Source organism: Artemia franciscana, chromosome 17 (genome assembly GCF_032884065.1).
Source record: "Artemia franciscana chromosome 17, ASM3288406v1, whole genome shotgun sequence".
Classification (NCBI taxonomy): domain Eukaryota; kingdom Metazoa; phylum Arthropoda; class Branchiopoda; order Anostraca; family Artemiidae; genus Artemia; species Artemia franciscana.
Genome location: NC_088879.1, coordinates 10,248,220 through 10,262,031, shown reverse-complemented (window position 1 = coordinate 10,262,031; position 13,812 = coordinate 10,248,220). Strand labels below are relative to the sequence as shown.

The following is a 13,812-nucleotide window of genomic DNA, read 5'->3' as shown; positions in this document are numbered from 1 at the left end:
CTTATTAATATTTCGTTTGAAAAAGGAAAGTTTCCTAGGTCTCTAAAAACTGCGAGAGTGATAGCTCTATTTAAGGGTGGGAACAGAAGTGACCCGTCAAATTACCGACCAATTTCCCTTTTTTCAGTATTTTCAAAATTATTTGAAAAGCCGATGCAAAAAAGGTTCACAAGTTTTTTACAATCTAAGGAGTTTTTGCACAATCACAATCACAATCATCAGTTCGGATTTCGATCGAAACATACTACGGAGCAAGCATGCACTACACTCATCAGTTTTCTTCATACCGCTTTAGATTCTGGAAAAATACCAGCCGCTGTTTTCCTTGATGTGCGGAAAGCTTTTGATAGTCTTACTCATAAGATCCTTCTTGATAAACGGTCTCATATAGGAATACGAGGTTCACCCCTATCATGGTTCCGTTCTTATTTACACGATAGAACGATTTCCATGGACCCTGACTGACTAAAGTCCATTGGTGTAGACTATGGAGTACCACAAGGATCGATTCTTGGTCCTACTCTGTTTTTAATATACATCAACGATTTATTTAAAGTGGTAAAGAACGCAATTCCTTCTGCGTGTTGTACTCTATGTCACGAAAAGGAAAATACGGTGGCATCTTCTGATATTCTGCCATCCCCTCATGAAGATTTAGTTGCCTTCGCTGACGACAGCAATATCCTATGTGCTGAAGACACGGAACAAGCTTTAAAGGTTAAACTTCATATGCTTATGGAGCGGTCTTAGCACTGATTTGATACTAACCGACTTGCTTTAAATATCGCTAAATCACACTTTCTCATATTTTCTAGAACCGGCAAGGTATGCCCGTCCTTATCAACTATATCTACCTCGAAAGGACCTTTGTCTCGACCTAACGTAAGATACGTGCGTTTCCTTGGAATTTTGTTGAATGAGAATCGATCTTTTAGAAACCACATCAAGATAGTCCAAGCAAAAATATCACGTAGTCTTGGGATTATTCGGAAACTTAAACACATTTTTCCTGGATCTATTCTTCGGACCCTCTATTTTTCACTCATTCAGTCGTATTTAACTTACTGCAACTCGATTTGGATGTCTACTTTCCAGTCTCTGCTCCATCCGATTAAAGTAATTCATCAAAAGGCTCGCCAGTTAGTTAACGAATTTAATAAAGGACATCGAAAAGTGCTTTTGAATACTTATGCACTCTATGTCGTCTCTTGCTCTTCAATGATTTTCAAGTATCTTCATGGTGAATAGAATAGAATAGAATAGAATATATTTATTCACTACAATAGCCGGAGCTAGCATTAGCATGTCATGACAAAAATAATTTATACCTTCAAAAACACTCACAGGAAAATTTAAACAAACAATATATTAATCAAACATTAAATATTAGTCGTGTCAATATTATTAAAATGACGGGTAAAATATGGAACAAATGATTTGCGATATCTCTCAGTACTACATGCTGAGCAAGTCAGTAACTGTGGACAATTGTTTTTTATTTGTCGAAGTCTAGTAACTGGTCCTCCAGTTGGGGGGCTCGCAAAGTTGGGTAGTAGACGACAATGAGCTGGGGAATTTAAACAATTTAGTCCAAATCTGTATGTTAAGCCATGTCTACGACTATCAAGTGAGTCCAAATTGAGTTGTTTCAGTGCATCTTTGTAGCCAATTCTTGTAGAGATTTACTAGTTCAGGTGAGAAAGGCCTGTACACCACACTATTTATTTGTCGATTTGGGATAAAATGTTTGGGTGTCCAAGCAACACACAAGTGATCACTCAAACCTAATGGGGGTAATGTAACTGGAGTATTATAATATTCAGGACAGTTGCTAAAAATGAGATCCAACATACGGTTACCTCTTGTGGGCACATTGACAACCTGCTTAAGTGATAGTGAATTACTTAGCCATTTGGCATCTAAGTCATTAAAGTCACCACACATTATGATACCAGCATTATGATACAAGGATCGTACATTGTCAGTGCAATTCTGTAAGTAATTCACAAGGTCTTTACGATAGGGGCCACGGGGCGGATAGTAAACAACACATATCACCAGTGATGCCACTTCCTTGGGAAGCTTCTTAGGCCTGCACCACAACCATAATACTTCAAAACCATGCTTATTTGGTATATTACTGAAAGTGAGAACTCGATTTCTTATAGACGATCGACAAATAATACCAACACCACCACCATGTGTTACTGAAATATCATTGGGTGTCATTCTAGGTTTGAAATAGGTATCATATCCTTCAAATGCTACAACATCTTCAGTCGCGGACCATGATTCACAGATACAAGCAATATCAACCAGTTCATTCTTCAAGCAAAGTTCAACCTCTTCTAATTTGTTCATAAATGACCGGACATTTGATAATAGTATTTTCGGAAATATATAGGGATGAAAGGGGGGCTTTAAACTGCGGTCTCGAATCTCCTTGCCAACACATTGAATCGGTTCCAAGTTGGGATACTCGGGTGGGTGAATCTTTGATTTCTTTGAAATTCCAAATTGGTTGGTTGTTAGTACTGGATATATTGTCGGAAGGCTGACAGATGTTGGTTCTTGCCAGTTTCTCCAAGTTTTCACGAGGAGTGGTTGGTATGAGGGGGAACTGCCTCGCTGTTTCAATTCTTCCTTTCCCGATTTAGTTAAACCAAGGAGCTCTTATAATCTACGCAATAAAGACCACCTACTATTACCTCAAACTAAGACAGTCAGATCAGATTTTAGTCCCCGAATAGCATGTAGTAAAGTATGGAACAGTCTCCCTGATAATGTCCATAGCATTCATTCGTTTGATGCCTTTAAAACCCAACTAAAAATATTTTTGGTTGATAAATATAATGGGGAATAAATTTGAGAAAAAATTTATTTTGAATTGTTTTGAAGTAATATTGTATATGTTTAATAATATGATGAATAATGAGGGTAGGGCGACATCCCTAGTTGCTAGGCTTGAGCACGTTTATTTATTTAATATTAATTGTTGTGATTTTGTGATGGTGGGAGATGGTGTGGACTTGGATTTGAATTTCGAGGACGAAGAAGGAGTGAAAATAACACAAAGTTATTTAATTGGATTTCTTGTTTTTTTAAGAAGAGACTCTTTATTTGGTATTTATTTTTGTTTTAACCCCTATGTAACGGGCCGTGGAGCCTTGTAGTGGTAGAGAGTTATTGTTGTCCATTTATTTTGATGTTAATAAACTGAACTGAACTGAAAATTATCCCGTATATGAGGGGACATGCCCTCTCCTTAGTCCCCTGTTCTTTACATCAAAGTTTTATGTGACTTTAAAATACCTCTTATTCCGGTTTAAGTAGTCGTTCCTAAACAAAAATTAGGACAAAAAGCTAAGCTTTAGGGTAAAGACGGGGGGGGGGGGCTTAGGAGAGTCAGCTTTCCTCGTATACAAAATAATTTCTTATTTTCTGTAATACAGTTTGTACATTAAGTTAATCTGTAGCTAATCTTAATTGGAACTCACTTAAATAGGTCCCAAGAATAGTTAAAAACATAATTGGAGAGTTTAAAATTATATAGTGCAAGTATATATGGTATAAATGGTGACAAGGTTTTTGTGGAATGGGTGGTCGTTTTGAATGTGGAAAGGGCTCATTCGATTGGAAACCAAAAGCTCTAGTTCCTTTTAAGAGTCAAACGTGATATAAGGGTAACCAACCCCCTACCCCCTTTTTCCCAAATATATCTGGTCAAAATTTTGGAATAACAATTGTGTTCAAAATAGTCTAAAGGCAAAATAACTATTTTTCTGAGGTTTACCCCTTGCCCCGAGGAAAGGGGTGTAAGATGTACAAGTTGCTTATTGTTACTTAGATACTTTGTTTACTTTGATAGTTTGATTTACTGATTTGGGAGGAACCTTAATTGACGGAGCAAGGACTGTAAGTTGTGCAAGTTGCTTATTGTTACTTTGATACTTCTTTACTTTGATACTTTGATACTTTTTCACTCTCTTACTTTGTTACTTTGATATTAATTTTGATACTTTGATGAAACTTTAATATTGAAAAAAAAATGATTTTGAAATAGGGGTTGTTGAAAAAACTTGAAACTTTAGTAATCAAAAAACGAAGAGAAATCAATTAAAAACTTTCCGAAAAATAAGTTTTTCAAGGAAAAGTAAATTTCCAGGATAACTAAAACTCAAACGGACCAGAAATTAAATAAACAATCACAGCAAAAAGGCATACAGTGACGCATTAGGTTTTAGACTTTTACAGTGAGAGAAGGAGGCAATACCCAAACTCTTGTTTGTAGAGATTTTTGTTCGTTTCAAGCTTGATTTGTATATTCAATTTCGTTTTAAGATTTATTTCTTTATTTATACTTTAGTATGCTTATTACCTTATCCACTTTAGTACCTGGTTTCTGTTTGTTTGCTATGATTGTTTATTTAATTTCTGTTCGTTTTGGGTTTCATATTATCTTTAATAGTAATTTCAGGTTGTTTTAATTTTGAATTATTCTTTGAAAAGAAGAAGTTGAATATGAAGTTGAAGAAGTTGAATATGGCCTTTACTTTTCTTGGGAGAACTTCTTTTTCGGAATTTTTTTTTGTTGTTGCTGATTATGAATAAAAGAACAATGCCTCAAATTGAATTCGTAAAATCGATGACCAGGCTTCAAACTTAAATCGGAAGAATACATGCGTCATAAGAAAAAAATATTCAGTTGATGATGTTTGAGGCGTTAGAGCCCAGGAAAGAAACAAAAAATCTATGTTATTTACAAGAAGAGGAATATTCCCAAGATAACACATTTTCAAGTTTAGTCAAAAAAAATTATTTTGAATATGAAAATATAACTGCTATTTCAAAAGTCATATAAAAAAATTGATTCGTATTAAAAGATTTTCAAATTTAAATATCAAAAACTTGCTAGGCTAGTTCTCCAATAAAAATGTTGGTTTTATATTCATTTTTTCAACTGCATTTTTTCCATTTCTTTTTAGGTGTGCTTGTTAAATTGGAAAACTATGGCGTTAAAAACTTTAGCTCCCTGACAGTCGCTCCAGATGAAATAAATTTTTCCCAAAAATATGGTGACATTGAAGAAGAAATAATTGATGTAATTGGAACCGATGAGATGGACAGAAGAGTCAAGCCAAAGGGTAATTTGTACCCCTTTTAATTTGTTTTCCTAGGATTTTCAGGGTTTAATAAGCTGAGACTCAGTTAAATTTAAGGAATAAAAGAGCTCATACTAGAATGAAAAGAAAACTTTAAGCACCAGGGACAGTGAAAATGGAATCTCGTTGTTTGAACGGGTTCAGTAGGAACTTACACAAGATTATATTGCTCATATCTTAATAAATTAGGAAAATTAATGTTCAGTTTTCATTTAAAAGAAAAACCTGCATATGCAGTTATGCTGTTTGTCGTAGTAGTAGTAGGCGCCAAATTTCGAAAAAAAGAAGTGTTGGTAAAAAAGAAGCTAAAAATAAGCTAAAAACATATAGCACCAAACAGCTTAAGAAGATGTAGGTGCCTTTCTGAATCAACTTATTGTTAATAAGTTAAAATAATCAATTTTTCTTAATTCATATCACGGATCTACTTGGCAGCACTGACGAGACTATGATACTGCCCAAAGAGCATGGGTAACTTAGAAGAGCAGAAATTGACGCTAGCGTCAGGAAAAATCATCAACGTTATCTTGTGTTTGGCGACAAATGAAAATTTTAGAACTTGTTAATCGTTTTTATGGCACTTGGTATTTACCAAGTGACATATAGTGATCGCAATTTCTGTTGGTCTGTCTGTCTGTCTTAGTAAGGTACTCTTTGTAAGGTATTTTTAACTTACGAACTGGTGACTAGATCTTGAGAAAATTTGATATATAGAAGGAATTCATGTCTCAGAGCTCTTATTTTAAATCCCGACCAGATCTGGTTACATTGGGGGCAGTTGGAGGGAGAAACCGGAAACCTTAGAAAACGCCTAGAGTGGAGAGATTGGGATGAAACTTGGTGGGTAGAATAAGCAAATGTCGTAGATACGTGAGTGGCGTAACCGGACTGGATCCACTCTCTTTGGGGGAGTTAGGGGGGTCCAGCGCTTTGGCGAGTTCGGTGCTTCTGAACCTGCTAGGACAATAAAAATTGGTAGGCGTGTCAGGGACCTGCACAAATTGACTTGATAAAGTCATTTTCCCCGATTCAACCATCTGGGGGGCTAAAGGGAGAGGAACAATTTGAAAAAATGAGGTATTTTCTATGACACTTCGTATTTACCAAGTGACATATAGCAATCGCAATTTCTGTTGGTCTGTCGGTTTGTCTGTCTGCCCCGGTTTTGCTAGTTTGGGCACTTCCAGATAAGTTAGGACGATGAAATCTAGTAGGTGTATCATGGACCAGACCAGATTAAATTAGAAATAGTCGTTTCCCCGATTCGACCATCTGGGGGGGGGGGGTGTTAATTTGGAAAAATTACAAAAAATAAGGTATTTTTAACTTACGAATGGGTGATCGGATCTTAATGAAATTTGATATTTAGAAGGATATCGTATCTCAGAGTTCTTGTTTTGAATCCCGACCAAATCTGGTGAATTGGGGGGAGTTGGAGGGGGAAATCTGAAATCTTGGAAAACGCTTAGAGTGGAGTAATAGGGATGAAACTTGGTGGGAAAAATAAGCACAAGTCCTAGATACGTGATTGACATAACCGGAACGGATCCGCTCTCTTTGGGGGAGCTGGCGGGAGGGGGGGGTGTTAATTCGGAAAAATTAGAAAAATTGAGGTATTTTTAACTTACGAAGGGTGACTAGATCTTAATGAAATTTGATGTATAGAAGGAACTCATGTCTCAGAGCTCTTGTTTTGAATTCTGACCGGTATTAAGCCTCTGATTTTCCTTTTAAATCAATCTGTTGATTCTTAGAATTTTGCTAGAGCTCATGTCAAATTTGGCTCTTGGCTCTTCTGACCTCGTCACAAGTGCCATATGAGCTCTTAGCTCTAATTCTGTCAGGAACTGAGATTAGACACCTAGTTTACCAACTACACAAATTAATTATATCTATCAAAGAAGCTAAGTTCTGCCAAATGCTAGATGGCGTTGGGAGTTTTTTTAGGCAGTAGTGCCAGTTCCCACTCGTTCTAAGCCTCCCATCCTCTTTGGTACTGCCCTAAAACATCGTATTTTAAAAAACACTAAAGAAAAATCTTAAAAAGTCGTAGTTTAAGGTACGAATATACATAATTTTGTTTCATTATGTAAATTAAAGGGCATATAAAAGTATCTAAGGTAATAAAACCATCTTTAAAATTAGACAGATCCCCCCCTGCACCTTCTAAAAGAACGATATTCATGCTGGCACATATAGTAATTCATATATTTTGTATTATTCTAGTATTACACAAAGATTGGAAATCTGCAATTGAATTTATATTCCAAAATTGGAAAATTGGCTGGAGTGAGTTAATATAAATAAATACTGTTTGAAAAATCAGTTAAAATGAAATTCAATAGTAGCAGTTACTATAAGTAAACATAAAGAAATAATAATAAAGAAAATCAAAGGTTAAAGCAGTAAATAATATACTGCATGAAATGATGGAATTTATATTTTCTTGAAGTTAAGGTATCTTGGTAATTCTTGAACTTTTTTTTTTTTTGAGTTAGGAAATTATGCGAAAGTAGTATTTAGAATAAATTCTAAGCGAATATCCGGTGTTATTCGTATTCTGTATTTAAATTATTATCGTAACACTCAAAAATGAACTCTAAATTATGCTGGTTTCACAATTGCAAAGAAAACGCAAAAAAGGGTCAATTTTTAAATGCACTAACGAAATAGGACCCGACGGAGTTGGCAATTCTATTCTTACGACACGTGACCCTTTGTAGTTTTTTCTGATGCCTGGTAAAACAAAGAGTGAAAAATCTCTAGAAGAAAAAAACAGCGGGTCTGTAGCCAGTAGAAAGTAAAGAAAAGACGACAATCATGGACATTTAAAACCGAAATATTCTAAAAGATAACCAATTAAAATAGAAAAGGGATAAAAATCTAAAATTAAAAACAAAAGAAATAAAAAGAGCCAACCATATATATATATATATATATATATATATATATATATATATATATATATATATATATATACATATATATATATATATATATATATATATATATACATATATATATATATATATATATATATATATATATATATATATATATATATATATATATATATATATATATATATATATATATATATATATACATATATATATATATATATATATATATATATATATATATATCTATATATATATATATATATATATATATATATATATATATATATATATATATATATATATATATATATATATATATATATATATATATATATATATATATATATATATATATATATATATATATATAGATATATATATATATATATATATATATATATATATATATATGTATATATATATATATATATATATATATATATAGAAGATATACAATTTGAGAATGTCCCTATCAACACACAAAAGATTCCTGGTAAGTCTGCTGACTATTGTAAAAGGGTTTTCGTTTGCTTACATTGCTTTTCTAACTATCATTATTGGATCTGGGCTTTGATTGAACTAAGAGGGCCAATACATATTCATGAGTGTTTTGTAGTTGTTTCACCTTGATCCTAGTTTGACGCGTTTGGTTAAACGGTTTTGAATTTCCAATGAAATATAAGTTTGGGGACTTCAAACGAAATATGACTAATGGCTTTCCTCAAGAAGTAGAAAAAGATTAAACAACTAAAAATTTTTCTTGAAAAAACTAAAAACTAAATTACGGTTTCTAGTTTATGAATAACTTTTTAGACTTCTGGTTTTTATTTTGCTATCAAAATGTCAAAAATAAAAACCAAAATTACGGTTTCTAGTTTATTAGTTCCTTTTTAGACTTTTGGTTTTTATTTTGGTAATTAATTGACAATCCAAACTCCTTACAGGCCAAGTTTTACTCCTTGCCTCCTCCCTCTAAGAAAATATTGTGTGGTAAGCTCTTGGAATAAGGATGCAAGATATTATTATTAAATAATACTAAACAATTATATAAATAAAATAATAGATTATTATAATAGAAAATTTCGTAGTACGGTGAAATAAGGTGAAGGGAAGAGGGTTAATTAACAGCTTTTAAATCAGTAATTAGCTGATGATCCAAGCTTGTTATATATTTTATTTTTACACCAATTTTGCAAAATCCTTTTTTATTTTTAGTCTGGCTGTTGGTCATTTATCCCACCCGGTGATAGCCTAAAGTATGTTAAATTCATATGATATTTTATGATATGTCATAAAAAATCATATTGACATTCTATGCAAATGACATAATTAAAAATGTCTTCAATGTTAAATGCATTGGTGGTAAATTTCAAAATTCGTTGAAAGTAATTATATATATTGCCATGAAAGGAATTCATGAGCTGGTGAAAAATGTCAAAATACGCCTATTTTTTGTATTGCTTTCAGTTGAATGTTAAAATGGTAATTTCGGTGGGTCTTAAATTACTGAAATATTAAAATAAGAACACGCTATCCCAAAACAACTAAATATCTGAATGATATTAATTCAGCCTTTTTTAAATGTATGATTTTGTTGCTTTTGTATAGCTCGCACCGGCAATTTTAGCTTTTGAAGAACGCCCCACCCCCCTGTGAAGTTCCCGCCTGTTTGGCTATTTACCCATTTACCACAATAACCTAATTTCTTCGAAGTGAATATGATGTTTCTAGATCCGTCAGTTTTTCAAGGACTAGAATATTACCTTTCGATATTCCCCCTCCAGCATTGTCAAATATTTCTGGATAACTTGTCTACTGTTTTGCCTATGGCAAACCACCCCCTAAATAAAATCCTCCCTACTAGTCTTATGCTCCGTCCAACCATTTTGTGTGCCTCCCTTATTTTACCCAAAATCTACTCAATCTTAAACATGCGTGCTGTCAAATCAACTTGAAAAGAAGTAACGTAGTGCCTATATGTCCTTATTATGCACGTTAAATTTTTAGAGATTTATATTGCCCCTGAGAGAGCTCCAAAATTATATCCTGGAGTGTACACACACAAACATTCCCTTGTTCTTAGGCTATATACAGCCTATTGCCTATATAGGCCGTATTTAACAAGCAACTTAAATTATTTTACCTTAGACCCCCTGTGCCTCGAGAGGCACCCAGGTCATCAAGAAGCAGCTGATAATCTTCCCTAAACTTGGCTGCTGCCACAATTTTCTCCCACTGAGGCTGGATTGGGATGTTTAAGTTTCGCAAATCTGTCTGGTGTGTTCAGTGCTTGGTGTTTCGGGGTCTGCATCTACGGTGCATACCCGACGGTTGCCATTGGAACGCAGCACTCGGTAGTACGTGACCAAGGTATCTCAGTCGGTGAACTCCTATGACACTATTAATTACCTTCACAGAAATTAAAAGGATTTTTGTCTTATTATATTTGCTTATTTTCTAGTTCAAGTTTGCACAAGAAATGAGGCTTCAGAAGTTGTTGAAACATTATCTGGCGAAGATAGAACTATGGCTAATTTTTTGGTTTCTCATTTGAGAGTAGCTGGTTATTCCTTTGAGTCTTTATTTGAGATAGATGGCACACATATAGAAATACGGGGCGTTGAGGCGATTTTAGTAAAGGTAATTAATTTGATATTTGTATTAGTTTAATTGTAGCAGCTGTTATTAATTTGTATCAATTAAGTTCATAAAGTAATTTCTAAAAGTCTCGAAATAAACAGAAGTGTCCAAGAAACCCTATAAAGTTCCAGGAATGTATTTATAGGACCGAGAACAGTACTTGTTAAATCTTCAAATGAGCTCAAGGATGCGTCTAAACATTATAATAGCAAGATAGTGTTTGAAATGTTAAAAGAAGCAACAGGAAAAGCAGCTTCAACAGCTGATACGCTGAAATAATGCGGGAAATCATCCGATCCGAAGACGAGCAATTGGAACGCTGGCAAGAACACTTCTTTGAGCTACTGAACCATGTCAAAGCCTCGCCTGATCTCTTTTCTCGGGTACTGCTAGGGAATCTTACAATATAAATCTGGACCCACCGAATATCGTAGAAGTACTAAAAGCGCTCAAGTGCATGAACAGTAAAAAGACACCAATAGAGGATGGAATTCCTTGTAAAAAGTACAAAGCTTCGCAAACCCTTGTATGCCACCTAACCGACCTTTTTGGACAGGTTTAGCTTTCCCCAAAGACTGGAAAGTATCAGTCCTCGTTCCAGTAAAAAAAAAGAGGACAAGACTGTTTGCGGAAATTATTGAGACATTTTCTAAATTGACCATGCAATGAAGATCTTCTGCGTCATTCTCTTGAGTAGATTTAAAAATGTGTGTGACAAGCTAATCTGTCCTAAACAGGTAGGCTTCAGACCAGGGAGGGGCTGCCTAGAGAAGACACTAATGATCCGGCTCATCCAGCAACAGTACCACAGGTATCACATACCATTACTCATTGCTTTCGTTGACATCACTGCTGCTTTTGATTCCCTTCTCAGAGACAAACTATAGAGGACTATGGCTAAAGATGGAGCATCACAGGGCCTCGTTGAAATACACTGTAGTGGATACATGAATACTGAGACCTTTTTCCGCATCTTGGGTAACAATACTACCAAGTTTACAGTTGAGTCTGGTGTCAAGCAGAGATGCACCCTATCACCCACACTATTCAACTAGGTGATAGACTGTATAATTTATACTGATCTGTCCAACCATAGGGAATTGTCTATGGTAAACTAGATGACTTTCCTCAGTCCCTAACAGACTTGGATTTTGCAGGCAATGTTGCCTTGTTGGAAACCACAGCCGACGGCTTACAAGACATGATCGATCATGTCTCCGAGACTTCGAAGAAAATTGGGCTTACCATAAACAGCTCTAAGACTAATGTGATGGCTCTCAATCATTCTACTCCATATCAAATCATCGTGGGCGACAAACCAATTGAAAACATCGAGGAATTCAAGCGCCTTGGGTGCATTTTAACACCAGATGTTGGAGCAGGTGTTAAAATGGTGGAGTCTTTACCTGTCTGTAAAAGGTGCTATATGCCAGACTTGAGATTTCTACAAAGACCATAGCCAGAGTCTACAAAGTATCCATGCGAACTGTGCTACTGTATGCATGCTTGAAATGGATGATAAAGGCTGTAGATCTGTAGAAGCTAGAGCTCTGGAAGTGTTCGATCACCGCTGCCTTCGCTATATACTCCAAATTAACAGGTAGTCTAGAATTTTTCAATAGCCAAGTAAGAAACCGCTGTGGCCAGAATGAAGAGCTATCCTCTACCATCAAAAGACGTTGCTTCAAACTTCTCGACCACACTTTACGCCTGCCCAAAGGTACGATATGTCGAGACGTCCTTATATGTGAGCCAGTACCATCCTCGAGACGACATTGGGGAGGATAGATGAAAAACATTTAGTAAAAATTCAAGGATGGGCTTGAACCATAGGGAGGCTTCCGTAGGCATGATAGGAGATAGAATAGAGACTTGCTGAAGATCGCTGGGGAAGCTGCAACCGACAGATCGAAGCGGTGGTCGGATGCAATTCCAAAGTCCGTTGGTGCCAGACAGGGCAGCTCTTCGTCTAGTTCCTGTCGAAATAAGTAAGTAATGTGTATATTCGTCTTTTTCAGAACTCTCCCCACTCTTTTTTTTTGTTCTTACTTCAGCGTCGAAGCACTTACACTCTGTTTATTATTTTACTGGGAAATTTTGTATAACCTGGTTGAAAATTCGAAAACAGAAGAAAAATACATTTCGGTCCAACAACTCCTTAACCAAACATATACTCTTTGAGTACATTATTCACACTCGAAAGCCTCAGAAACAACAACTAGGCGTTGAACATTCATTTGAGTCTTTAATTGAGATAGATGGCACCTATATAGAAATATATTCCTTGGGCCAAACGAAAAGTAGGTCCTCCCCGAATAAGGTGAGAGATTCCGCCCATAACACTAATAATAATAACACAATATTCAGTCATCTTAGACTGATATTCTGCCCTATAGTTATTCTGCCCCTTTTTGGAATAAAAAAAACGGGGTAAAAGGAATTGACTGTTAAAAGTCACCATCTCCTCTTGTTTACTTGAGGCTTTTCTGTATTTTCAAAATTCTTCTTGACTAGAATATTCCCTACGCAGAAAACAATGAGGAGCTACAAGACTACTTTAGGCAGGTATACCCTAATAACTATTATGTACACAATCTAGGATGTTCATTGTTAATTTTTTTTTTTTTTTTTTTTTTTTTTTTTTTTTTTTTTTTTTTTTTTTTTTTTTTTTTTTTTTTTTTTTTTTTTTTTTTTTGTCTAGTGGAGACTCTAATGAACAGGAATTGAAATGAAAATACAAGTAAAATTGTTTTTAATCTGTGATTGTTTCGAAAATTTAGCTCCGGCTATTCAGTCATCAAGAAGTGAATCTAATACCCCTTTCTGTAGTATAACCTTTTCCACTAACGCATTCTCTATATATAAAACAAGATCGTCTCAGGAAACAATACATCAGTAGCTTTTTTGTTCTTTCAAATATTAGACATTTTTTAAAGAAGCATCTATTAATGTCACCCTCCTCTCTCGTTGACTTTAAAGGCTTCGAAACATTGTGTACCCTCAGAACCCTCTTGATTAGAGTACCCTGTATTTGCAGAAAAAAGGGTAGGGATGAGACTGTCCTAGGTCATCAACTGTCTCCTTCCTTATATATGGGTTTACCGTAT

General features: G+C 34.9%; 1 protein-coding gene across 4 annotated transcripts in view; it reads left to right on the top strand.

The window, feature by feature from the left end:
- The window catches only part of LOC136037823 (uncharacterized), a 111,627-nt gene that overhangs the window by 46,622 nt on the left and 51,193 nt on the right, over positions 1 to 13,812 (top strand). For all 4 annotated transcript variants that reach the window (XR_010620047.1, XR_010620046.1, XM_065720658.1 and 1 more), the window contains 2 exons: positions 4,986 to 5,144; positions 10,527 to 10,705. Coding sequence is in view for 2 of the 4 variants with exons in the window: in XM_065720658.1 (XP_065576730.1) it covers positions 4,986 to 5,144; positions 10,527 to 10,705 (338 nt within the window). In the remaining 2 variants the exon portion in view is untranslated. The remainder of the gene's footprint in view (positions 1 to 4,985; positions 5,145 to 10,526; positions 10,706 to 13,812) is intronic.